Source organism: Zootermopsis nevadensis, unplaced genomic scaffold, assembly GCF_977971745.1.
Source record: "Zootermopsis nevadensis isolate Lab colony 2312 unplaced genomic scaffold, Znev_1.0 Znev_ptg000021l, whole genome shotgun sequence".
NCBI classification, from domain to species: Eukaryota; Metazoa; Arthropoda; class Insecta; order Blattodea; family Termopsidae; genus Zootermopsis; species Zootermopsis nevadensis.
The window spans coordinates 411,389-439,322 of NW_028259153.1; the positions used below are offsets into that span (position 1 = coordinate 411,389).

At 39.6% G+C, this 27,934-nt stretch overlaps 1 protein-coding gene and 1 long non-coding RNA gene across 2 annotated transcripts in view; one reads left to right on the forward strand and one right to left on the reverse strand.

Moving 5' to 3' along the window:
- LOC110826812 (uncharacterized) overlaps positions 1–1,964 on the forward strand; it is a 20,665-nt gene extending 18,701 nt beyond the window's left edge. Inside the window, exon 3 of the long non-coding RNA XR_002542158.2 lies at positions 1,835–1,964. This is a non-coding gene — a long non-coding RNA (uncharacterized LOC110826812). The remainder of the gene's footprint in view (positions 1–1,834) is intronic.
- Positions 1,551–27,687, reverse strand: LOC110826811 (uncharacterized). The gene is made up of 3 exons (XM_022057827.2): positions 26,285–27,687; positions 2,979–3,082; positions 1,551–2,123 (listed from the first exon to the last, which is right to left on the reverse strand). The coding sequence occupies exons 1-3, from the start codon at positions 26,895–26,897 to the stop codon at positions 1,764–1,766; spliced, it is 1,077 nt and encodes a 358-aa protein (XP_021913519.1). The 5' UTR covers positions 26,898–27,687; the 3' UTR covers positions 1,551–1,763.
- Positions 27,688–27,934: the final 247 nt, after the last annotated feature.

Genomic DNA, 27,934 nt, shown 5'->3' on the forward strand with positions numbered 1-27,934 from the left:
TGAACTTTAACTGGCATTTAATAAATATTCCATACAGATTCAAGTAACGTGTTCATTGAATAAGATTACGTGTTGCCAAAACACGTCTTGAATGAATAATTCTCTGAAAATTCAGTGATGGATACATCACACTGAAAATTGTCCGACATGATTGCAACGTAAATTATGCTCTGTTTCTACAGATTAGCGGGTGAAATTATCAGGTAAACGTAAATGGCTTAGAGTCTTAGAGACATATGACGAATATATTACGAACTCGATATCTATAAATTCATTTATCGATAATGGCGATAAGTGATGAGTTCTGACGAGGGTTAACTGGATCCAATCAAAGGGAAGGCGCCCTTAAGAGAGCACACGGGCCCACGGCGCTGGACTTTGGAAGACAGCTGGAGAATTATCAGCAGCACAAACGTTCGGATTTACCTTGTGACGTATTTTCCGTCGAAATATCCGTACAAAATTTTCGATTCCTTCGACACCGCGTAGTTTTTTAGGTCATGAAAATGAAGAATCAGCAGAAAACTTTCCCGCGTCTTTGAGGCCCGACGGAATTTCCAGAAAAATTGTGTTGGATTTCGATTTGCTACGAAGAAATTTACGCCGATCTCATAACACGAAAATCTCATCGCCCCCAGCCATGAGCCACGTATGAAGACATTAAGAAGTCAAAAGTTACTAAATACACAACTAAAAGACATAGTTCATTGAGTGCAGCATCTAAAAATCTACGTTTTTTAAACAGTCTCAGTGTCATTACAGATGCTAATTAAGTTATCTTAAGTCTTTGTATTTTCATCTCAATTACCACTCATTATCCATGATAAGGATAACAATAATTCTGTAACTTTTTTACGAATTACGAATATCGCATCCTCATTTGAGGTTCGTATTACAAGTTACTGATGTTCAGAGATTGTGCTTTGAATTATATCAATGACAGATCAATCTAATTTAAGAACACAAAGGCTGTGGAGTATGCATGCCTCTTAATTGAAGAATCATCGCATATATATATATATATATATATATATATATATATATATATATATACTTGAGTGCATATGCACGAAAATGCCGAGAGAGTTTTGGCTCTGAAGGTTTCTAAATAATTATTTCTGTGTTAAATTAATTATCTAACACGTTAACAAGCTTTCGCGAATAATTTGGGATGTCAAATTCATTCAGGCTGTAAACCATATCTAGAACCACCTGAGTTCAAATTGTGAACAACTGTCGTAACTTCGAGACATGTCACTTAAAATATCTTAGGAATTTAATTTTTTTTTGTAAAATACAATTAAGCTACTTTTATTTCATGAATTTTTCGTCGTAGGTCCGTCCCTGTCACCACGGCATTGCGAGTAATCAGGTTTACTGCAAATGTATTCAATAAGCATTAGCGGACAGCCGACGAGGGGTGGTCTTCCAGCTTAGGGGTTTTATGTTACGAAAGGAATAAATTATTATTATTATTTCGGTATAAATTGAATTAAAATGCATCTACATTACTGGTCTGTACCTGCTTACGTAATTATTCAACAACAAAATTGTTCATCACACTTTATCTGGAACGATTCGTTTTACAGAGATCAAACTTTGGTAATCATAATCTACTCAGATCCAAGCGAATAGTTACAGAGAGCTCCAATATCGACTTTGGCACAAGAAAACCGACACATGGCAACACAAATCGAGATAAAAACTCAGCAGATATCGATCATCACAGCTTGAATACAGTTTTACGTATAAAGTTGACTGTCTCATATGTTTGTAGAATTTCTCGATGAGGATGATGGTGCCATCTGTGATGTAGCACCGCTACTACTTGCAGGTGATGTTGCCTGTGACGAGACGCTGGATCCATCTAGCGTGGACGCCGGATAGACACATCCCAATGGCGGAGCCGCGTAATACGGAGCAAAGAGAGCCGAGTATTGTTGCACGGAGGGAAAGTAGTGCGGGGGAAACAGCCCCTGCCTCTGTGCGATTTTAAGGCGAGACGTTAGTTGTTTCTTCCATTTTGTTCGTCGATTTTGAAACCATGTCTTAATCTGCACTTCCGTTAGGTTCAGTGCTTTGGACAGCTCCATCCGCTTGCTTACGCTGAGGTATTTATCAACCTAGAATCATGAAAAAGATAAGGTTAGTATTGGATGTTACTTGTACTTCTTAAATTTACATCTTTTTCTGGGAGAAATTGGTACTCACACACAACGTAAAGTATACAAATCGATAACTTTTGTAAAAAACGGTTTCTCACGTGGTGTATATTTAAGGAACATCAGGGGAAAAATATTTTATGGCAGTGAGGAGCATTTTACCTCACTGTTACCTCTGCAAAACCCGTTCAACAATTATTTCTGTGCCTTTGCCCCTTCTGCTACTTATATTTTCGTCTGATGAAGTGTGTTAGGTTAGGTTAGGTTAGGTTACGTTAGGTTAGGTTAGGTTAGGTTAGGTTAGGTTAGGTTACGTTAGGTTAGGTTAGGTTAGGTTAGGTTAGGTTAGGTTAGGTTAGGTCAACGTCAGAATGTCTTCGTATCTGGAGAAAATTCCATAACGAGGAGCTTCATAATTTGTACTCTTTACCAAATATGTTAGTATTATTACATTAAAGACAAAATGAAATTGGCAAAGTGTGCAAGACGCATGTCAAAGTTTAGTCTGAAAAACTTAAAGAAAGTTACTACTTGGGAGATTCATTCGTAAACGGGAGGACAATTAAAATATATTGTAGGAGATTTCAGAAAGGACTCCCTAAGAACTGGTTTTTCTAGGAAAACCGAAAATATTTCGGTTAGTCCGCATGCAACTCACGTGGCGTGTGCCACAGCCGACATTTGCCTCACTGCCTTGCGCCACGTCTCGGTGTGAAGGTCTTCAAGTCGTGAAGTACTGTGTTTGACTCCAGTGTCTTACTTTTTTAAATTATCTTCGCTCAGTTCATAAGACGAATGAAAATCCCGCGTAATTACCTTGAATTCGGCCTCCAGTCTTTCTAGCTGCTTCGCGCTGTAGGCTTGCCTTGGCTTCCTGTCAATTCCAGGTTTTCTCGTTCTCCTCCCAACGGGTTTTGGCGCTGAAATGCAAGCACCAGGATCTGAGTAACGTAATTAATTAACAGAGACCAAAATTTCACTAAATAATATATTATTTCCAGAACACGAAATAATAATAATAATAATAATAAAAAAGTAATACCAACTGACAGGAATGTGATTAAGAAGGGAGCGGAGAGGATCTTGAAATACAAGGACCTTCTCATAGAAATACAGAGAATGTGGAAGGTTCAAGCAAAATTAATCCCAAAAATTATAGGAGCAGCAGGAACTGTCTCCAGGTCACTCAGGAAATATTTGGCCAACATCCCGGGCGAACACGACATCAGGGAACTTCAGAAGACCGCCATTTTAGGATCTTCATGCATCATTCGAAAGACGCTTTCGTAAAATAAAATTATATAATACATGTAACACGTTTTAAAAAAAAATGTATTTCGTAATAAGTTGTTGCCCTATGTACCTTAGGGACAAGGTCTGTCTCGGGTCCATGGAAGTAAAAATCTTATAAAGTGGTGATAATAATTATGAGAGTATCTTAACGTACTGATTGACAGCTACAGAAGTCATTTACAGAGTCAGCACAAAAAGATGAAACGTGAGCGGAGAACAGGAAAAAAGGTAACAACAAAACTTGTTCAGTAGTAACAGAAATTTCCATCATGTATGCAATTTAAATAAATTAAGTAATTTGGCTCGAATTGTATTAAATCTGCTCATAAGCCAAATTTCTTGTGTTTTTAGTTTGCAAGTTTACATTACGTAAATATAAAACAAACAACACACGGCGACCTGTAATATAAGAGAGTAGGTTTTATAAATTATGTCTACGTGTGATCTTGGAAGCAGCGACTTGCCTTCTGATTGATTTCTTCCCCAAATTTCTTGTGCAGACACCAAGATCGTAGGCGGTAAATTTGATTTTAATTGTTCTTGACAATAATTTAGCAATAAAAAAATGGCCTGCAAACGTTATTACAGGTTCCTCGAGATATGAAAAATTATTTTGGAAAACACTAATCTAACTTAATATCATATTGCACACACGTGTTGAAGGAAGATCCTGTGTTCTTATACTTAAATTAAAATTAAAGAATTTTATCCGTAAAAATGAAATGTGTTTTTCTGTGGTCCCAAATCCTTCACCTGTGGAATGCGTTAAATCAAAATTTTTTTTTAACTGCGTTGAGTGTAGGAGTTATTTGTGTTAAGAAAATAAAATAAAATAAATTAAATGAAATGCACATAAGAGGCTCGGTTCGGTGTAATAAAGACGCAATTTCCGGCTGGCCTCCATTCTCATGTTATAACAAGTTTGCCTCCTTCATTAACACCTTAACACCCCCCCGCCCACTAATTTCATTAAAAAGGAATAAAACGTTACCCCATAAACTGGAACCCAACAATATTTTTTAGCCCGTGTTAAAGTGTTCACAAAAGAGAGTCGATAGTTCTCTAAACACTGTATAAACTTTCGTTTTACACTTTAGAGCTGTGGGCACGAGTTTAGTTTGTCTTTGCAGTTGTCACGTTGTCACGTTGTCACTTCTCATGACTATAAAAATGTGTTTATTTGCTCGACAAACACGGCTTACTAACGCCACACTTGAAACAAGGAGGGGAAACATAAAGGCTCGAAGAAAATGCAGTCATATTCTCTGTTCAGGCTCCTTTTTGTACGAGTGCTAATCGGCTGGACTTGCACATAACTTTTACGACAAATATTGTTCTCTCTACCAACTCGTAGCTGCACGTTTCGAAATGTCACCCACCATTTTACGGCCTGACACGAACGCAGAGTCACTGATTATTTGTGTTATCTCTGCCATGCTCAGAGAATGACACTTCAGATTTTATATTATGTACAGTTTTATGAAATTCGAAATAAAAAAGTTTTAATACAACTAAAATCCTTTACAGTTTCCACAGCTCAGATTCGGGCATAAAACAGCTGTTTCCTTATGAGTGGCAAACGACGTCATAACCAAATTACGATAAGGTTCATTTTTGCCTGACTAAACATTTCTGACAATTGAAGATTCATTAAACAAGATGGAGTAGTGACCTCATCTGCATAACGTCCATAGTCGCAAGAGTGAGATTTAGTCCAATTATGACCTGCGGTTTAATTTGTTTAATGGCTGGAACCACAGTCAAAATGACTGGAAACTGACTACATTTTAATTTGATTCTCTACCAAATTAAGCCCCCTGTCCCACGGACACGAGAAGACGTTTCCCAGCGACGAGGTTAAAGATTTTTGAAGCCGACCACCACCTCCGTCTAGTGGCGAGGTAAATAAACTGCAAATCAGTGCACTTTATGAAATTTGCGAGAAGATTTATGCAACCAAAATTTCCCACAACTTCGATTTAATGTAACGATGAATTCTAAATTCGCAGGTATTAAAGCATGGATGTCTTCCTCAGAATGGAACTCTACTGAGGATAATTTGTCCTATTTCGGAGACAAAAATACTGTTGTACAAATGTTGCAAATATTTAGAATTAAATGTTTCGTTCTTAAAGAATGTAATCGCATGCCTCGCGTTAATTTACAGAAGAAAATTCTGAAATTTCTGCTTAAATATCAATAACGAAACCGGGTACATTGTTTTAATACATTACGTAACATGCCTGATAGAGAAGTTTTGTTTTTAAGAGGTGGTACGTCTTTGTTTCTCCCTTTATTTCTTTACATAATTTCCTCTGATTTAATTACGTATTTCGGAATTATTGCACGTTGATTTTGAACAGAACCTCATAGACAAAAATCTCGCTTTCCCATTCAAATTACTGTTCCAACTAAGTTGTAAGGAAAAGCTGAAATTATACGTTCAGAATTAGAAGGGACACGTTTTGGAGACACAAACAGACAGATAAGAGTGTTCCCAATAATGTCTGGATATCTTTAAAAAAATAGTGACAAATATTTATGGCAACTAACAATTTACAAGTCACCTTCAATAATATATGCCAAAAATGACAAAAATATTTTATTTGGAAATTAATTATTTTTAAGTAATCCCACTGTTTCATAATCCATTTGGTCGAAACGATCCACAATCTTTCTGATTCCACTGGAATGAAATATTCTCAGTTGTAAACCTAGGCTTGGCTCGTGAAAATTAGTTCAATTTTTCTTATATCCCCCAAATTTGGGGCTTCCGGTACCAATTTTGAAGTAAAGAAAAATTGCCTTTAGTTTGACGTGTTGTCATGGCGACCTTAGGACAAACATGTACACAGCGCTGGGCAGTTCGTCACAGCGAATACAATAATAAATAAGACTATCGAAGAGCTACAAAAACTTCAGGGCAAATGGAAATATTTCACTCAATGGGACACGAAGTTTACATAGGATTTTGGTCGAAAAACTCACTAAATATTTTTCGAAAATGTCAAACAGATAAAAACAAGTTTCAGATTCACGAGTTTTGTGATAACTGTTACGAACGTACACGTTTAAACGACTTTGACTACCTCATGACTATAATTTATTATGTGAGAGATTTGTTTTCAGTAAATTAGATTTGTAGTTAGTTAATTTCATAAGTAATTATTTTGTTAGTTAATTAATATACTAGTTAATGAGTCGGTAGGTTACTTAATCACGTAGTTGGTCGGAGGACTTAGAGTTGTGACGCATCGAGAAGATTCCACTAACTTGGTGGTCCGACCGGGGTCCTGGCACTGTTACCAAGTGTTAATGACAGAGGGTTCACTTGTTTAACAGCTCCAGATGTGTTAAGTAATTTGTATTCGTCCAGGTTATTATGATGTATATATACTGTGACAACTTCACTATTTGTGTTTCGCGTTTAATGCTATTGAGCTAACAAGACGTTTCTTATCGCTTAATAAGATGGAGAGTTCATTTAGAAGAAAATCTACGATGTGGTATTAGAATTCTGTTTGTGTCGAAATAATTAGAATTCAATGATGTTCTGTTCGTGCGTTTAAATTACATTTTACGATATTCTTGAGCCACGACAGCCAATTAAGGATCTCACCGCAGTATCTGCCTCACCTGCAAACATTTTCACCTGGACTTAAACCCAAGAAGTTTCTTCAGTTCTGTGCATTGTCTAACTGAAACAAACCATGTCGATGCCATTTTTCCGTCGTGATCGTTTGCTGTGGTACATGAACTATCAGCTCTGTGATTTAAACGTAGGACAATTAAGAATCTTGTACTTCCTAAGGTCTATTACTTCTTTCAAGGCAATAGCCTCAAAGTCTGCTGAAAAATTCGTGGACCGAGAAATATTTGACTCTGGCAAGCGTATCTTGCGTTGAATCGATCTTCGGAGCAAATCCCTCCTGCATCAGCACAGTGGCGTTTTGAAAGAGGAAAGGCCTAGCTCCTGCTTTGTCTTGATTTCGGGATTGAATGGGGCGAGGACCCCTGGTGGGTACTTCTTAGTGGGAACGTCGGGCTAGGTCCCACGAGGCCGTTCTCAGCCACTGGATGGCTCCTACTCGTGCCGTTACCATCCCCTCACATCGACCTGCACTTCAGCTAACTGCTACTCGTTCTTTGCCAATTTCTTGGGCAATGGCGAAGTGCCCTCCGGAGGGAACCACAAGACGAATCCTGCAACCCCTGAGAAGGCCAGAGCCGTCGAAGCCTTCTTGACGATTTCCATGCCACAATGTTTCAGTAGCTCTTAATTAACATTTTTCTGCAATACAAGAACACGAAATGGCCGATATAATTGAAAAACGAAGCAACCATCAACTTCCATTGGTCAGCCACTGGTGAGCGCATCTTTTCAAGTGCTACGAGTAAGCTCGTAAGTGTATCAGAAAACCAGCGAGCAGCAAAGAATGTTTATATATTTCCTAATAATTAATTATATATTGTGGAATTAAATGCATTATCATTATTTTGAAATAATTAGTTGCAACTTTTCGAAATAAACAATACTTTCCATCATGTAAACTTCGCCTTCGTACCTGAAACACATTGCCAAAGGCTCCTTTCGTGTTTCTGCCTTCGTGAAACGAGTGTCTTGCACTTTTACAAGTAAAATGATGTTTTATCGTCCATCAGTTATTTACGTAGAGTCGCATATTTATGCACGTGGCATTTTAGCAACTGAATTTTGAAAGCAACGGATTAAATCCAGATTTCGAATTCTGTGCATTGAAAAATCTCGTTGAAACATTAACGCGACGGAATTCAAGCTTACGACGAGTTTCATAAATCATTACGAGAGCCTGAGAAGGTTTGTTTGTGTTCACATAACTCAGCTTAAACGCGAGGAATGTTTGCTCCTCAATTAGGATTGGTTCTTCGTTTTCCCAACTCCAAAACTTCTCGGAAACGATGGAAAGGGAAAGGTTAGGTTCCACCAGCCAACACGTGTTTTCTATTCTTAGTAGCGTCGCGTGTGAATCAGTTTCGCAAACATCGTGAAAAACTGAAACATTCGGGCAAGTGCGAGGCCTAACTTCCGGCGAAAATGGAAAATTTTTGGCGTTCTGGCTGTAAATCTCAAAGGACCCTGAATTAATAGGCTATAAACGCCTTAATTAACAACTGATACACTATGCAGGTAAATGCAAAAGTTAAGAAACTGTCCGACTATACGCCATGTAAGCGCTTGGGGGGGAGAGGCCATATACCTCCTACTCATTCTCGACCTCGGCACTAGATGGGGTGAGTGGTCAGCGTCACTCTCCGGCTGCTTTATACCTCCGGGAAAGGACCCCGGTACCCAATGGACAGGAGGCTTGGTGGGCCCCAGAGACGGTCTGGACGCAGAGGCTACAGGAAAAATCGTCTGCCCCTATCGGGGATCAAACCCCGGTCGTCCAGTCCGTAGCTAGTCAATGCACTGACTGAGATACAGCGACTCAATTATAGAGGTAGAGGAAAAAGTTAGTTTTGATTTTAAAATTCATGAACAAATTACAAGTTCTGATTATTATGTATGAAACATAGACCACAGGAAAGACAATTGTATTTATACGGAGTAAAATATTTCGATTGTTGCGTTCAACTGTGATATACAGGATTTTGCATTTGTGGAGAAATGTCAAAGCAAATCTAACCTAACCTAACCTAACCTAACCTAACGCAACCTAACCTAACCGAACCTAACCTAACCGAACCTAACCTAACCTAACCGAATATAACCTAACCTAACCTAACCTAACCTAACCTAACCTAACCGAATATAACCTAACCTAACCTAACCTAACCTAACTTTCCATGAGTGTGACAGCTGAACACATTAACCAAACTATTAATATAAGAATGGAGACGGTAGAAATAATTTCAAGAGTGGTTACACAGAAACAATTGAGATATGGCAGGAGAATTCGGGATTACAGATATTAATACAATGACAAGAAACTATCGACTGAAATGGTTAGATTATTTGGAAAGTATTTCGAAAAACGGAATACTCTGACAATTTCAACGAAAGAACAAAAAAAAACTGAGGGAGAAGTCGTTCTTGGTTGTTATTCATCTGCAGGGTTTACAGGCGCAGGCAACTATTGTATTGGTATTGTTAACACAGAACAGCCATTACTTTCCGAATCATAACAACCGGCCCATTGCGCCACAATTAACAGACCGAAGACGTAGATGGTTGTTCTAGAAAACTTGACGCTGGGCCCATCTTCAGTTAGGAAAATGCATTGAACTCCCCAAATCCTGTCTCTGTGTAAGATCAGCTTCAATATTGAGGTCCGACCTACGCTTCAGGTCCCGTAACAAAAAAAGTTCTGAAGGTCCATCAGCGTCAATGAGAAGATGAGGCAGTGGTACTAACAGATAATTACTGGCAACAAATTATGTTCCGCTGCAACATTTTTCTTCTTTATTTTCAATATCTGGGCACTGGTTTCTATTGATCATTCCATCTCTTTTTAGGTCTTTCAAGGTATCTTCTTCCCTCTGGTTGATATTCCATAGTAGCTTAGAGGGAAGGCGTTCTTTCCATTTCTGTATGTAACTTTTATTTCTGCAATTACATTTTCTACTTTAATTCGTTGATGGATGTCATCAATAATCTTCTTACGCCGACTAATGGCCGTAGGAATCTTATCTGTGCAGCATTCGCTCCCGTGGAATACAGTAGCTTCGCTAAGTATGTTGTGGAATGTCAGTAAGATATCATTTCTCTTCCGAAATTTCTCTTTATTATTCCATTTCTTTTATAATTTGTCAATGTGGTCTCTACTCTTTCATATGACCGTCTCCCTTTTTTTTATATTTCCGATGATGCTAAGATTTTTATATATTAATTCCAAAATTACTTCTTCTAATTTGTTGATGATTCCACTCGTGGTCCATTTTGGCACCTCCAGTTCTTCAATTACTTTGGCTGAGTCGTCTCTCGGTCTTTACTTTTCAGTAACTTGTGTGACTTCGGAAACTTTCCCCAACTGACGTGAGGAATATTCTTCAATTAAAATTCATGAAGTTATAAGCAGTTTTATCATTACTATTATTCCTAAACAGGCCTATCGAAAGCCCCCCTTCTTCGTCTGGGGTCTTATTAATTTATAATGCATCGAAACAGTGAAATTAAGGGGGGGTCGATCTTCGGAAAACAAAGTTTAAGACCAAATGACCGGTTTCGCAACGCTAAGAGGTCTGGTGCTTAGTTTACAATAAAACGATTCATTGCGACTGAAAATGGGAAAAGAATTTGGAATTTTGGTATTCGTGACGAGAAACTTCCTCGGAATTACCTTAGAGATTCTGCAGAATTCTAAAACTCCCGGTCAAAGTAGTCGCCAACCTAAAACGGTAATCAGAAGTGTTCAGGGTATGACGTCCTGATCTTCTGGGTTGTAACGCCGCGTGGACTTGTGGGTAAGTATCATAAATCTGGGTGAAAACACTGTCTTCACCTTTAGAACCGAGTACTTGAACAAATAGCATCAATGCAGGGTTTGATTTCCGTTATACCCAGTACCTGGTGCTCTAATTACCTAAACGTAGTAGACCACAAACCTTTAAATCCTCTTAGGTCTGTTTTTAAAAAAAATATTAAATGTCTGAAATTACGCAAACATTCTGCCATTTTAAAATCAGACTAAGGACTGCACACGAACATCCATGGAGCAGTAGACGGGTCGTCACGTGCGTTTAGAGACGCGGTAAAGAAACTACGAGGTGCATTTGGAAATTCACGTTCTGTCAATGCCATTTTTCACGTCAGATACGAAATGACTAATGAGAGATATTATTTTTGGTTTTTGAGATGTTCAGAAGAATTAGCCAACTTAAGTCTAAAGCATTTTTCCTGACTTAGCCCTTTTATGTGTTGGCGCCGTCAAACACAGAATATTCAAATATACGATTATTGTATTCCACGCATGCGCCATGCGGCCTTACGTTTGTCTACTAAAAGATTACACTTCTTTTTATCGGCCCCCCCCCCCCCGATATTTTTGTTGACTTCTACTCGAATTCCGACATCACACAAACTAATTTCTTTGCATTTGCACTTGGCATTGTTCCCGTCTTGCTTTCGACTATCTCATTCCTTCTTCAGTTCAGGACCATTTACGCTTCTCCTAAACACAAATTTTCTACCGAATTTCCTCATTCCTGGACGTGAGATTTGTCACTAGGTCAAAAGCTGAACCCCGTTAACCAAACGGCAATCGCTACATGATTCATCATCGTTCAATGAACAATGATTTCATAATATTAAAAAGTGTCTAGGACGTCTTTGTTCCTGAAAGAGCAGTAGAAAGCGTTTTAAGTACGTGTCACGACAAAGTAATACAGCAAACAGCTTTTCACATTTGCTGGTTTAGATAAGAAAGGAGTTCTCCTTCTGCTAGGTGCCTTGTGCGGCCGCCATGCTCGCCCACCCCTGAATGATGTTTTTATTTCATGACAGAGTTGTGTTTGTTAACTCGGTTTTTGGTAAAATGTCGTGAGAGACCTGCGGGCTAAAATCCTTCACATCTCTGAAAAAGAAAGTCGGTGTCTTTTTCCCCTGTCTGGGAGAAATCTTTTACGCCGTACCGTTCGCTCGTAACACAGATCCAAATTATACAAGTTAACTTGTAAACCTCATGGTTTGACCAAACGCGGTTACCTAGGAGGCTGTAGTGACTTGTTCCACCAAATTCCAATCAATCATAACCTAAAATTCTGGTCACGTGATTATTGTTTAAGTGATGGTTAAACCAAGGCATTGATTCATTGCAAAACTGCACCCTGACATGTTTGTGGGACTGCAGTGGTCTTTTTTAAGAAAACGCATTACAGGGGCCATGGATTACTAGATCTAGCCAGAAATTAAAATGAAATTTCGGAGAATTAGCCTTAATTTTTCAGCAATGATTTGTAGTTTATTTAACGAAAATTTCAGTAATTGACACTGAGCTGTGTCCAAAGGGAGGACGACCCCGATTAATGAACTGGGGAAGAATCGATTCACTGCTGGCCACACCCGACGATGATATTGCAGAACGAGTGATGAACCTCGAAAACACAGGGAAATTAAGATGACACACATTGCACTTTATTGTAAATGGTGAACATGTTAAGTCTGCTTTGTGAAGACACTTAAAGGAAGTGAGACAAATATTTGTGTTTAATCAAGCATCTTCCGTTAAGCCAAGAAACGAGAATCTGTGTCTGAAATCATTGAAAATGGAACACAGACAAACAACGCTCATCGAACAAAAATTCTGCTGGTGGAAATTAACAGCAGAAGTCAGATGGCACATAGGCTCATCTTGAGCGCACAGCCTCGTCACAAGAATATCTTCCATCACACTTATATTTGGAAACAAAGAGTCAGAAATTTACTTTGGAAGGACAACCAGTGCCATCTGCAAACGAAAACATGAGGAAGAAGCCAAAAGTGAAAAATGACGTAAGTGCGACTGTGAAGAAATAAGTTGATAAACTATTTGCTTGCCAAAATTAAGACTTAAACAAGTGTGATGACGAATGCAGGAGAATTAATGGCAATTTAGTTTACCACTGTCTTATAACGATGCCTTCCATCTAACTAACTAACTAAGCAACTAGATGGATTACCGAATCCGAAGGTTCATCACCGAATTAACCAAAGCCCTCCACCGGACCCTGTCCTGGGCCAACAAAATCCAGTCTCCTTCAACTCCTATCTCCCATAGATCCCGCCTGAGATTATCCTCCCATCTACGTCTAGGTCTCCCCAGAGGTCTCTTCCCCTCAGGCTTCCCAAATAGTGGACCCAACCAACCAGATGGCTTATACAACCCGAAGGTTCATGACCGAACTAACCAAAGCCCTCCACCGGACCCTGTCTCCTTCAACTCCTATCTCCCAAAGATCCCGCCTGAGATTATCCTCCCATCTACGTCTAGGTCTTCCCAGCGGTCTCTTCCCTTCAGGCTTCCCAAATAGTGGACCCAACCAACCAGATGGCTTACCGAACCCGAAGGTTCATCACCGAATTAACCAAAGCCCTCCACCGGACCCTGTCCTGGGACAACAAGATCCAGTCTCCTTCAACTCCTATCTCCCATAGATCCCGCCTGAGATTATCCTCCCATCTACGTCTAGGTCTCCCCAGAGGTCTCTTCCCTTCAGGCTTCCCAAATAGTGGACCCAACCAACCAGATGGCTTACCGAACCCGAAGGTTCATCACCGAATTAACCAAAGCCCTCCACCGGACCCTGTCCTGGGACAACAAGATCCAGTCTCCTTCAACTCCTATCTCCCATAGATCCCGCCTGAGATTATCCTCCCATCTACGTCTAGGTCTCCCCAGAGGTCTCTTCCCCTCAGGCTTCCCAAATAGTGGACCCAACCAACCAGATGGCTTATACAACCCGAAGGTTCATGACCGAACTAACCAAAGCCCTCCACCGGACCCTGTCTCCTTCAACTCCTATCTCCCAAAGATCCCGCCTGAGATTATCCTCCCATCTACGTCTAGGTCTCCCCAGAGGTCTCTTCCCCTCAGGCTTCCCAAATAGTGGACCCAACCAACCAGATGGCTTACGGAACCCAAGGTTCATCACCGAATTAACCAAAGCCCTCCACCGGACCCTGTCCTGGGCCAACAAAATCCAGTCTCCTTCAACTCCTATCTCCCATAGATCCCGCCTGAGATTATCCTCCCATCTACGTCTAGGTCTCCCCTCAGGCTTCCACACCTCTTGCACCATCCATTCGTGCTACATGCCCAGCCCATCTCATTCTTCTCGACTTAATCACCCTCACAATACTGGGGGAGCAGTACAGATTTTTAAGCTCGTCATTGTGCAGTTTTCTCCACGCCCCATCGTCTTCTCTCCTAGGCCCAAATATCCTCCTCAACACCCGATTCTCAAACACCTGCAATCTGTGTTCCTCCCAACACCTTGCGTTAATCTGTATCATTTTACAAGAGTTATTTCCGGACATAAAAGTAAAATAGTTCACAATTGCCGTTCTGGTGATGTGCCACGTGTGTCATGACAAATAGAAGGTGATCAAATCGATAAGCATATTTTCAAACAGCTTATTACTCTTGTCACGTGGTACATGTTGTTATGATCTCTGAAACCTGTGAACTCCAATACTGCCGTAATGTTTCTTGTTGTGAAGCAAGCTTCGGGCACAAAATTCATGATCAGTGGACACACTCTCATTCAATGTGACCCAGACCGTGAGCTCCAGTTCCACGCCCACGCGACTGGTGTCAGGTCGGCCACGGCTTCAGAAAGGCAACAAATTGTGTTCACTTCTCATCTCACGTCATTAAACCCAAATAACAGGAAAATAAGTGAGGAAGACGTTAAATGATTCATTTGTACACAAAAACAACAGACAAAGCTCCTGAATCAAAGGTACTTGGAGTTAATCTCTCCAGAAGAATTTTTCATAGAATTTTGTATGAGGTTGAAGTTCCTCGGTAATTACCACACTCAGTCTTGTCCCCCTTCTTATGAAAAGGAATAATTATGGATTAATTCTTATCCCAAATCAACTGAATAAGCTAATGGATCCTCATATGTAACCCTTTGCCACCTGATTTTATTAATTCTGCTGGAATCTGATCAATTCCTGGAGATTTATAACTTTCCAACTTCCCAGTGGCTGGATCAACTTCATCTAAGGCATTAGACAAATTCGTTCCGTTCAACTGAAGTGTCTGAAGAAGGTACATGCTGAAGCAGACTAAATACTTAATTTCCTTCGGTCCGGTTGCCTTGGAAACATTCCTATGAGAAATTAAGCGTCATTTCTAGTTCGAATAACCGTCTATGTCACTTCCAAAAAGTTATACAGGACGTACCACGTCCTCTTTGTCCGAGAGGGCCGCGACCTCGCAGAGGAAACAGACGCTGAAGGTGGCTTTAGGTCGGCGGTAAACCATCGCAGTGTGGACGTCATTTGGAAAGTGTAATGAAACATCACCAGCAGCACAGGAGATGATGAAAATGTTGTGTTGCTGTTAGCCATCCCCGGAATTTGCTGAAATCTGACGGCGAACGTCGACTCTTTAAGTTCTCCACGCTGCCTTTGAAACTTCCGTAAAAATTTAAAGCTACGGAGTGTTAAATCAGGGGAACGTGGGGACCGAAAACCACGGCTAATCATGCGGTCGACAGAAACCCCTCGTTGTACTTCTGAACTCAAGATATACGACGTGTAAGCTCTTACAGAACTCTGACAAATCGGCTAAGGAAATTCTCCTCATGCCTGGCAGATTTAACTGCGTCGTCGTTGCATTTCTAAAACCCGATACCGGTCGGTCTAAGAATTCGCCGCTCCACGCATACAAACCCAGGCCTCAAGTGGAAAATTGCTAATTGCCAATAAAATTTTCCGTCATGTACAGATCGAGAAAACCAAAATGTACATAATCTCTCAGCAAGACCACAGCACGCATTCCGTTCTGTTATCAGGCGTGTGACCCCTCGCGTCGATGTTGTCCTTAACACCTGTGTCATTTTAAATACTTTCTTGGTGTAGTTTCACGTTCGGTACCAGTTTCCAACATATTTTCTTGTCATTAGAGCTGATTTGCTATCTTATTTTGTATACCCTGCAGTTTTTAGCCTATTGACTAGGTAATGAACATATATTTTGACTGCTCAGAACTGATTCTGTTGCAAACTTTTACTGAAATACAACGAATTTAATCAGAATGTTCTAAAACACTTCCCTTCTAACAGAATCAACGCCTTCCTTGAGCATAAGAATTACATTTTCAATTCTTTTTTCTCCAGTATAGTACGAATCTGCAATCTGTGGTTGGTAGATGAAAATTTGCGTTAAGTCCACGCTGACATCCCATTTAAATTCGTATGTATCTGCAATGTTACACAACGTTTATGACAGTAATATTTATCATTAGGAGAGAGATTTCTATGTAAAAATAAAAACTCTCTGAAGCTGTTTAAGCAAAATGAATTAAACGTACAAGTTACTATGGTTACTGGTCGTATACACAACTTCATATCAACTGAAACATATTTACAAGTGAACTGCTAAATAAATATTTTGGAATTTTTAAATGACGTTGAATAATATACATCTCAGAGAATGGATGAATTAATAAATGGATGTATATAATGTCTGCTCAGCCTGTTAACAGAAAGTCTAGCTTAGCGGTAAGTGTTTGAAAATAAGCTTCTTCACTGTACTAAAATTTTACAAATGAACTGTGGCGAAGTGTTCAGAATAGTTCCCATCAATTGTAAAAGTGGACTATAATGCCAATTCTATTTTCGTCAGGTTAGGTTAGTAATTTCAAGAACTGTTTCTTGTGATGGTAAAGCTCTCTTTTCATCGAGCGTGTAAAGAATGTTTTCTCGCAAAACAGCGTTACTATGATACCCGTTATTTTAAGTAGAAGCAAGTTGCCTGCTTAATTGATCGACGAGGTAGAAAATCTGTAATATATGAGACTGTTGTTACTAAGTACTCTTCAGGACGCTTTTGCGACAGATCTGTTCAAATTATCAGTTCCGCCATATACATAATTTTTAAAATAATCCCAGGGTAATGAATTTCCTTCTGGAGTATGATTAGACAGACTCCTCCAAAACTACTTTACTTAAAGGGAAAACCATCTCTCTAAGTGTTTATGAAGAAAAGTTGAACAATATTACATGTGTCACCGTACTTTATAAATAAACCTAACAGATACTGTGATTCCTTTCTATATATATTTAACGATTCAAATCAACTGAAGGTTCTAGAGACACTGGACCTGCGTTCATTTACATTTAAGTTTCCAGCCGCGGAGTATACAAAAGTTTAAAAAAAATGGCACAAATTAATTATCAGAACCAACAAGACAACTGAACAACATTGAAGAAAGTCTGTACAAAATCAACGTCTTTACGGCTGATGGACTTAAAAAAATCCATCTTTGCGTAAGAATAAAGGGTTTAAATTCACGTCCGAGATTCTGTGCGGGTTAAAAGAGAAGAGACAGGTCATTCAGAAGACCCCAGAGAACTGAGTGTTAGTGACGTAGTTACGAATGCGTAGAACTGGTATCATGTGATGTGAAACGAACCATTTTGTCAATAGAAATATTTTTTGCGTTGTAAACGATAGAAATTTGCGATGGACCTCAAATATGAATTTTGTGTTTGAGATAGCTGGTGAGTACCTTTTAAAAAGTGACCAAATTTTACAGTACACTTCAGGAAAATTTAAATAAATAGTTCCCAATTTACTATAGCACTTAAGACGTGTTTTATATTTACCGCGATTATTACATGCAGATTCACGGCCACGTTTCGTTAAATGCGAGAATTAACGCGTTTCTTCCACTGCTCTAGAAATTCTTATTTGTATCCACATGGAATTAACAAATACTTGGATCTTAAAGGTGATGTTTCACGTCCAGTCCGGACCAGTTCTGAGGAATTTGATAAGTACCTGGAGTTTTACATCTCTTCAAATTTCCACTACAAATCTGAGTCTCAGAATGACAATCCTCTGATATTATTGGATTGGATTAATATATTTTCGTCTGACTAACATCGTAAATCAAACGTAGCTGAAAAAGCAGCTTCCAAAATTAATCAAAATATATTTGAACGTGCAAGATTTTCCTCATTCTGTCAACTGTCTTGTGGCGTGGATTCTGAGGCCACTGCAATTGAGATTATTTCATCTCATCTGTTCTTTAAAACGGACAATCGGCTGTTCTTGCCTTGTAATCGTCTAGACCAGTGGTCTCCAAACTTTTTGGTCGTGCAACCCTATTCACCAAAAAAACGTAGCACGCACGCCCTGAATAAATAAATAAATAAATATTTAAGTGTAATTTTTATTATATTTATTATTTATTTATAAATAATTTACATGTTATGCATTTATATCTATCATCACACCATAAGAACACAATTACAATTCAATACAAGAATACAAAACAAAATTAAATTGAAATTTGGAGACCACTGGTCTAGACCAGCGTTTCTCAACCTATGATATGCGAGCCAATGTTGAGTGGTACGCGAACTAAGAAAGACAATCAAAAGATAATATTAATATAGATAAGTTTTCCCCGAACACATTTGATCAGTGTTACATTTAATGTGTTAAATTATAATTAGTGGCACTCCAGCGAAAAAGGGTGTGAATTCCTGCTCTAGACGGTCTGTACCTAAATTCTGATATTGTCTTTTCAAGCTTTCCCAGTCCAGTTAATGCCTACATTTTCATCCAAGTTTTCCAGATTTTGACCTGATATCATTATCTAAATTTTGTACAGTTTAATTTCTCGAAATTAAATAGCTTCATATGAAACTTTTTCTCATCGATAATATTTTCTAAATTCTGGAACAACCTAACCTAAACTAACCCAACCCAACCTAACCTAACCTAACCTTACCTAACCTAACCTTACCTAACCTAACCTAACCTAACCTAACCTAACCTAACATAACCCAACCCAACCCAACCAAACCAAATCTAATCTAACCTAACCTAACCTAACCTAACCTAACCTAACATAACCCAACCCAACCCAACCAAATCTAATCTAACCTAACCTAACCTAACCTAACCTAACCAAAACTAACCTAACCTAACCTAACCTTACCTAACCTAACCTAACCTTACCTTACCTAACCTAACCTAACCTAACATAACCCAACCCAACCCAACCAAACCAAATCTAATCTAACCTAACCTAACCTAACCTAACCTAACCTAACATAACCCAACCCAACCCAACCCAACCAAATCTAATCTAACCTAACCTAACCTAACCTAACCTAACCAAAACTAACCTAACCTAACATAACCTAAACTAACCCAACCTAACCTAACCTAACCTAACCTTACCTAACCTAACCTAACCTAACCTAACCTAACCAAACACTGTTCGTTATTAGAGTCAGCCCCTCTAATTGTCACTTCCATTATCATTCGATTATTAAGATTGTAGGGATTTCGTGATCCTTGGTTATATTAAGTTCCACGCAATTATTCATTGTCGTCTTCAAACTTAACACAAAGAATAAATTGCAGCTTTTACAACGTTTATGTCTTACGTCTCCTAAATCTAACCTCAATAACAACAAAAAATGTATGTGTGTGTACCATCACATAAAACGTTCCGGTCCGTCAAATCTCCTCAACGTCGCCATGTTACCATGAGGCATAGTGTTCATGCCACGTTTAATGGCTGTACGTCAGAAGCGGACAGACAAAGAGTCCATGGCCAAGGGCAGATTAAATCAACTTAAAATTCCGTATATATGCGTGTAAACACGAGAGCTTAATTCAAATACTTAAGTTATCATTATTCTTTAAGCACGTCGTTTTAGAATATCTCTGTGAATGGATGTGTGTATTTGCACACACTCGACACATCTGTGTAAATTATTCATGAGTATGCTATATACCTGCTTTTAATTACAACTAAAGAAATCGCTTACCACTGAACTGCATTAATGACCAACAAACTCGTTTCGTCTGATATTTACTGCTTATTTGCGTTGTGATTCCTAACAAACGGGCTTGAAGTATTGAAAACTGCACGCGACTGATTTTCTGACACGAACCGAAGACCCTCAATTGATTCGATTCTGAGCCTCACCTCCCCCAACCCTCACAATTTTTTTTTCTTAATTTTCGTCTCTAATGGCCAATTTCTGTCTTAATTCGTCACCGAATGTAGCGATCGAATAGTTTGCAGCCATGGCTCGTCCCGGGTTCGAAACTAGGCCGGAAGACATTGGAAAGAATGATTGTGGTCACAGGCTAACACTACGACACGAACTTTAGATGTCCAATGACCACTCGACAGTCACTCACTAATCATCGAGCCATATTTCCCAGCCCCATTATAAAAATTGATTAAGGCTTTGACCGGGATGTTCTTTTGTTAAATCTTATGTGGTACCGCCTGATTCGACTTCTAATGGTTAAGTGAAGTGTTTTCTTCGCGGTACGGTCTGGATTCGTAAATATTATGAAGACGATCTTCGGCTTCAAAGGGTTAACCAGCTGATTTTCGTAATGGTGAGGTGTAGTGTTTTCTTCGCGGTACGGACTGAATTCATAAATAATATTCAGACGATCTTCGGCTTCAAAGGGTTAAAGGAAGAGTCAAGTATTTGTTTGCTCTCCGACAAATCCAAGATTCAGTATCTTTGTGACATTGGCTGATGCGTAGAAGCCACTAACATTCCATAGGCAAAGTTCACAGACCTACTTAGTTTTCCTTTTCTATTTGTTTTAAATAATATTTGTCTGTGTATTTCCTCCAAAGTAAGAGACCACGTCTTACAACCATATAAACAACTGGTAAAATTATTACTTAGCATTTTTTTTAAATGACACGAAAAGATAACGATTTTTAAAATAAACAATGAGAGCCCCTTTACGTCTTACTTCTGGCTACAGGGTGTTATGAAAATGATGCCGATCTATACAGCATGTCCTAAAACTTGCGGGGGAATAGCTTCGAAAATAGCCGGTACCTGAATCCGTGAACCGTCCGCGAATATCCTGTATTTTAAACACACCTTCGCTGGCGAATCAGTAAGCCTAGAATTTAACCAAGGGGCAGAGTCCTTCTTGAGAACCTTAACAGCTGACACATCCTCCGCCTTTTATGGTACCCGAGTTTTCATTACCTGTAAACCAGTTTCAATACGGAGGAAGGTTTTCGTGGTTTTCCTTAGTCATTTCAAAATATTTAATTAAAATCTGTACCCCATCTTACATATCGCATGCAAACGACGTAAAATTTAAGGAAAACTTGACTCAGAATTTAGCAGAATCGTTGGGGCAGTGCTGATGTTGCACACGGAATTTAAACGTCCCTGTGTTGCCGGCACTTGAACTGAATTCTGAGTCAGTTCCACCGACGACCAAAAAGAATTTCGTTCATTTTCAGTCCCCGAAAGCCGAATTGAACACTCCCCACCATGTACTGCTTCTCGTGTTAACTTTGCAAGAAACCTCCTACCTGAAATCTTCATTTCACTTTGTTTCAAACTTCTAAAATGTGATTATTTTCCTGAGGACTTTGTCCTGGGCCTCCATCAGCAATTATTCTTACCTCAAAGTGACTTTGGTGGATTATCAAGGCTTTAAAACTGGATTCGTTTATAAATGCAAAGTGCCACGATATGTTAATCCTTAAAGACTGATAAAATATGATAAAATTGTACTCTAAATTAGTTAACACACGGGATATCACGACACAAGGTTAAGAACAGTGTCGAACATTTTGACTTTCATTCTACGTAAAGGCATTGACATAATTTTAGTATAGACTAAACATCTTCAGTTCTTTGACAGATTTTTACGAAACTTGACATGGGATACGAGCTATGCAAGTATTACGACATATAATATTTAATGCATGTTAAAAGAGCTTTATTTAATACAGCTTGAGACAACATGTAGCTAAGAAACTGTATCATATTTTATAAAATTAAAACACACGTAGTATAACCGGAAATGTCATGTTAATTCTTTGTTTGAATAATCAGCACATTCATATAAGCACCATGCTAAACCTTGTAAATAATTTTCTTTAAAAATTATTAATTTTCTTTAAAAATTATTAACCCTGAATTTTGTATTTGTGGATATCTTACGATTTTCATCGTAAACAACGTAAAGTAATAGATGATTTTAATGATGAAGCCTTGTGTTTTCTTTGCGGTACGGACTGAAATATCAAATATTAAGTAGGCTTCAGAGGGTTAAAGGAAGGGTGTCATTTTCAGCGTAAATGTTTTCACCCTTGTTTCTGCTTCGACTCTACGCATTTTTCAAATTTTCAGTATTTCTGTGGTTACATTAATCATTTTTGTGTTGTAATGTTTCCTGGATGTTTGTCACAGCTTACGAGCACAAATTTCAGATGATCGTCTTATTCGCATTTAACAAAATTTCAAAGCGAGCCTTCTCGAAGGCGGAGTATTCTCGCTGAAATACAACGTCGCTGCGCTGAACATCTCGACGCCATATTTTGGTCTCCACCTAATAAAAAAATACGAACTGTCATGTCCTGATAAGGTATAACAACATTTAACTTGGAATGTGTCATCTTTTTTCCGTGGGGTAAGAGCCCTCTGAGAGCCAAAGCCTCACGTTCACATGCCTAAGCAGAGGTGGACGATCATCCAATCAGATACAGAGTGACGTGTCGTCACCACGACCAACCCCCAGCCATTGCTAGTTTTCATGACCGGATTGTAGCTCCCCAATTTCCTCACGATGTTGGGTTGACACCGGTCGAAAGCTCACGAGAACCAGCGCGCATTCCGTATCGCCGGTCCGAAGCACGACGCCTCAGACCGCGCGGCTACGGCGAGGGACTGTGTCACCTTCACATCTAACAATTTTTCTAATTTCACGCCTACAGTATGTTTTAAATTAATAGTATAATATTTAAAAAATTTCCAGTGAAATAACCAGATTGCGTTTTTGTGCCAGTAATTGAACAGTTATTTGTTCTGCGCAAATATTTTGAGTCACCCTATTATATGCATATTTTTGTAAATAAAGTTGTACTTAGAAGCACGGCCCCTTCTGATACTGCAGTAAAAAGTGGGTTGTGTAGCTCATGAGCAGATGTGCCATATTGAAAGGTGTAACTTGCTACTTAAATACAATTGACAAATCTCGTGCTAACTGAAGAACTTCCGATAACCGAAATAAATATTATTAAAGAAGAAAGCAAGGCAAGAAAAGCTCCCTGTTTCGAGCTATGCACTGCATTTCATTCAGTTCATGCTGCTATTATTCTGGGTCATCGCCGATTTCAAAGGAGAACGGATTTGAAATACAAATACTTTTAGTATGGCCAATAAAGTCGTTTAATTTTAATTTAAAATTTCGGGCTAAAAACTCAATTATTTCAACAACACGACCACTTGGTTCTAACGTCTACCAATGTTGTATTTTTTTTTCAAAAAACAGCAAAACTTTAACTAGAAATCAAACACAAGACGTTCGTTCCTCCACTTGTCTTGAGGACTTACTCAGTAAGAATCAAATTACGTTTTTAATAAAGACATTATTTAATGTGTTTTTGTTTAATTTATCTAACTCAGTTATCTAAAGTATACACACGCCAGTAACAAGATTCCCATGAACTCTGAATAGAACATTTCGGGCCGAGAAAGAATTAACGTAATTGTAAACCAAAAGCAAACTGAAATTATTCATATTGCAAGACCCTGACCGTGATACAATCGACACGAGACCCTCAATTCTATAATAAACACGTCTTCTGTGTTCACGTGCGATGACAAGACGCCTTAAAACACGTCGCAAATCGAAATTTCAGAATTCTCACGTGTTCCAGTAGAAGGTTTTAACATCGGTGTCAGAAATAAGCACTGAAAATCTTCTGTAGAACTGATAAGCGAATTCTCCCTGCCCAAACTACGTGCCACGTGCAGGATAATTAATTAACATGTGTTCTATCCTTTTCAGAGGACTCTCACGCTCCATTTCAGTAATCGAAGATTATCTTAGCCACCGGATTCAGTGGCTATTGCTGATACCAGAGTCCAACCAAATAATGAACTCTCTCTTTCAACAAAATCAATCGTCTTCAAACCACAAAGTTAAAAAATATTCCATGATACCATAAGCGGGTCCTGGGGCGTTCGCCCCGATTTTCTGTACTCTAGACCTTAGTTTTAACTCATTTTCTGATGCTTCAAAAGAGCCGGTTGAAGAGATGCCGCGGGTCGCAGGTTCAGTGCCCGTACGGAAGTTTCTAGTTGCATTCACTACTAATTCTTACGACCGACTGACGCAGCTGTTCATAGCTGTTCTGCTGCAGACATAACCCGCTGTCTGCGATTTAATAACATTATATTTCACAGCTCACAAGGTTCGACGCACCAGAAACCACGTGAAATTATAAACTTCCATACAGCATTTGGATGTTAGAAAAGAATATTAGCAAATGTCACCATAAACTGTTTCCTTCGACTAAGTACCCTGAGGACGAGGACGAAAGTGGTTCTCGAAACGTCGGTGTTTTCTCCATTAAACCATCCTGACAAGGCTGTTAGTCCGAGAAGAATTAATTTTGTTTTAATTAAACCCGTAGATCAGACCAAGGCTTAAAATGTTGGCGAAACTGGCGGAGAAGTTGCGGACAGACGGACATCCGTGAAATTTAGAACGAGTGTAAAATATTGAAATTATCTTTAAGATGCTGAATTCAGCTGATAATATTTTGCGTTTCTGCCTGCTGTAACCCACTCACTTTATGGTGTAGGATATTCAATGAAAATTCGATTGGCACTCGCTCAACTTGTCAAAGAACAGAATTGCTGTTACCAAAATATGAAAATGTTAAAACTTACAGAACTTAAATTTTTACATTTTGTTCGGGCATAAAACTTAGCATCTCAAGTTAAGGGAAGAACGCATTTTGAAAGCGTTTTAGAACAGGGTAAGTGGACCTAAGCTGGGCGAATAACGAGATCTTCCAATAAACTGCATTACGAACTAATTTTCTTTTAATTACCAAACCAGGGAGGGCGAAATTGATGTGGAATGTAGCACGAATTAGAAATGCATTCAATCTATCTTCGTAATTCTTGAAGGAAAAGAATCACCCACAAGAAAATATTAAAATGAGTCTTAAAAATAAATTAAATATCAAAATGGGAAACAGAGTCCGGCTGTCACAGAGGACTCTTGCGTAGAGGCAATGAAACTTAATTCCATAAAAGACGAGAAATTTGTTGACTAACGGAGCATAATATTAACTTTTGTAGGAGGACTTTTCCGTGTGGGATTTTCAACAAGTCCTACGGCTTTGGACCGCTGGAACACGGGAGCTGTCGGTTCGACTACAAACGTGTTATTTTCTGTTGTGTTATCTTGAGTAGCTTTGGGGTGAGGTCGATCCCCTGACAAGATGTGCTTCTAAAAATATAATTGGATTCAAGGTATTCAGGAGTTAATACCGAATTACAACACTAAATATCCAGCGCATTCAATCTGTCGTGATTTGGTGTGAGAAGTGAAAATCGACTAAGCTCATTGTACTCCATCCTCTTAACACACTCTGTTCTTGAACTCCGCGTTCCCTGTCCGTGACTGACCATGTTCTACACCCAAACGTAAGTTACAGCTATAGTTTTGCTTGTATGTTTTAAAACCTAGAGGATAAGACAGTCTGGGAGTTTGACACCGCTGAAACCTAATTCTGACGTCATCTGCCATAAGACGATGCAGTCTTCAAAGTTTCAGAGATGTCAAAGTAAACTGGAGACTTCGCATATCCTCTCCGTGGCAATTAATCTGACAGGAGATGTAGAAAATTATGGTCTGCACTTTTGCGTGTAACATGAGACGCGGCTTTGATCTGGCGAATCGTATTTTGTTACGTTTGTTTCGTGTGTATAACAAATGCTCTTCCTTCGCGTTCAAAAATTTGTGGGAAGAGATTCGAAAGGAGACCCGTATTTCATAACAGAAAAACCGATTCGAATATCGACCCGGAAACCACTGTTCCGTGAGCCGGTTTTCGTGGTCTCTTCACATAAATTTTGAGACGGTATAAATTACAATGGGACACGAACTTTCGGAAAAAATGTTTAAATCATTTGATCACTCGGGGGGAAAATCCGACGAAAGCGCGGAAATTCGTTAATATCTAGAAGAATAACTGACGTGATTAACGCACAAGAGAATTTGTGTTACCGAAACCACTTTTAATAAGACAGACGGCTTTTGAAACTGATTGGACGAACCGAGAGTTCTTGGTTTGATCTTCCTCCCCCGAGGAACTTACCTTGAAGTCCAAACAGCTGACTTGGCGCCTTGTTCGCGGCCGACGCGGTAAACCATCCGCCGTACAACAGCGACGCTGCAGAGGCCGACGCCAGAGACGCCGGGTAGGGCAAAGAGGAGCTGAGGTGCTCGCTACTGCAAGCGACGGAATTTGGCGATATCATCTCCAGCATCATTCCCGTGGCGGAATTCGTGTACGAAGCTTGATGTGCAAAGACGGCGCTGGGACACAGCGCCATGTTGAGGGGCGGAGGACCCATCACGGCCGAGACGGGCGTCGGTCGTACGAACGTTGCTCCGTCATCTCGCCCTCGTTTGTTCTGATGCCCAGAGTCGCTCTGACCCTCGCCTTCCGTCCCCAAAATACTCGCTATCGAAAATTTTCTAGTGTTTATCGAAGACGACACGTGGTTAGCATTCTGCTGTCCATCATTATGGCTCGCTGATGACGTCGGCGATCCCTGTCGGCGCTGATCTGCAGGTATTCGGACATCATCGTCTTCTGTTTCATTGCTGCAAGAATCATCGTCTTCGTCATCATCTGTAAATGATGATATAAACACGTTGAATTCTTCATCCGCAGAATTCCCGCAAATCGACGCCATCACTTCCATCCGTTGTCACATTTCTTTATTAAAGCAGCTGATATTAAGTTTCAAAGATTAAAACGCGTAACACGTATTAAACTGTTAGAAGACGTCGATCAGCGCATATTTAAATGTAAATTACTTGCATTGAAGTCACTTTACACAGCAAAACACCACCATCTCTTGTTGCGATTGGCGATACAAGAAACTTGGTTTTCTCCACGTCACGTCAAACGAGAGAGACCTTAGATAATTTTAAGCGTTCTTCACTGGTAATGAGCGAACATCGAAAATATCCACAAATTACGATAAAGTAATAAATATTATACATCGTTCTTAATTACACTTATCGAAGGCTTAATTACCGTCCATCTCGACGTCAGGCAAGTGTGAACACTGCACCAAAACTGCGGAGGAGATTTCGTCTTACACCGGGGCACACAATTTGTCCACAAAAGTTTTCTCATCCAACACTTAAGCCGAGTAAAAACTTCCTAGTATCTTGCGATGGTAGTGACGGGGGTGGGTTGAAATTCTGAAGGAAATGGGGGTAAGTAGAGGGGAAAACGCCTAAAACGCCATCAGCACACTTCTAACACCTCCTTACTCCCCTATTCGAACTAAGAAGAAAGCGAGATAACGCATTGTCGACAACACCTCTGATTCTGCCCCCCACCACCACAACTCACAGGAGACGTAGAGAGCACAGATTGGTACTTCGCGTGCTTTGAAGAACATAACCCAAGCATCCATCTTCGCACTCCTGGCGCCCCTCCACCTGCACCTTCATCAGGAGCAGCGGAAATATGTTTCCTGCTAGAAATAGCCGCATTAACACCTTTTGTGCCGGCATTCAACACGTTGAGATGAACGAGAAATAGCACTTCTAGGCCAGCGCTCTCTTTCATCCGTGATTTATCCGTGGATGCTGTGAGGGAGAAGACAGGGTGTGGTGGGGCGCGGGGGGGGGGGATGGCGCACGTAACAGAAGTCAGTGCTGCACTGGTTAAGGGGAAAATATTTGTCAGCATTTAAGAAACAACGACACAGTTTCTCTGCCCTCC

What these genes read in the sequence shown, in the direction of transcription:
- LOC110826811 (XM_022057827.2), bottom strand. Translation starts at nt 26,897, where the DNA reads ATGGAAGTGATGGCGTCGATTTGCGGGAATTCTGCGGATGAAGAATTC. An exon ending in TCAGCTGTTTGGACTTCAAG is followed by an intron (nt 3,083 to 26,284) that starts GTAAGTTCCTCG and finishes CTTGCATTTCAG; the next exon opens with CGCCAAAACCCGTTGGGAGG. An exon ending in GACTGGAGGCCGAATTCAAG is followed by an intron (nt 2,124 to 2,978) that starts GTAATTACGCGG and finishes TCATGATTCTAG; the next exon opens with GTTGATAAATACCTCAGCGT.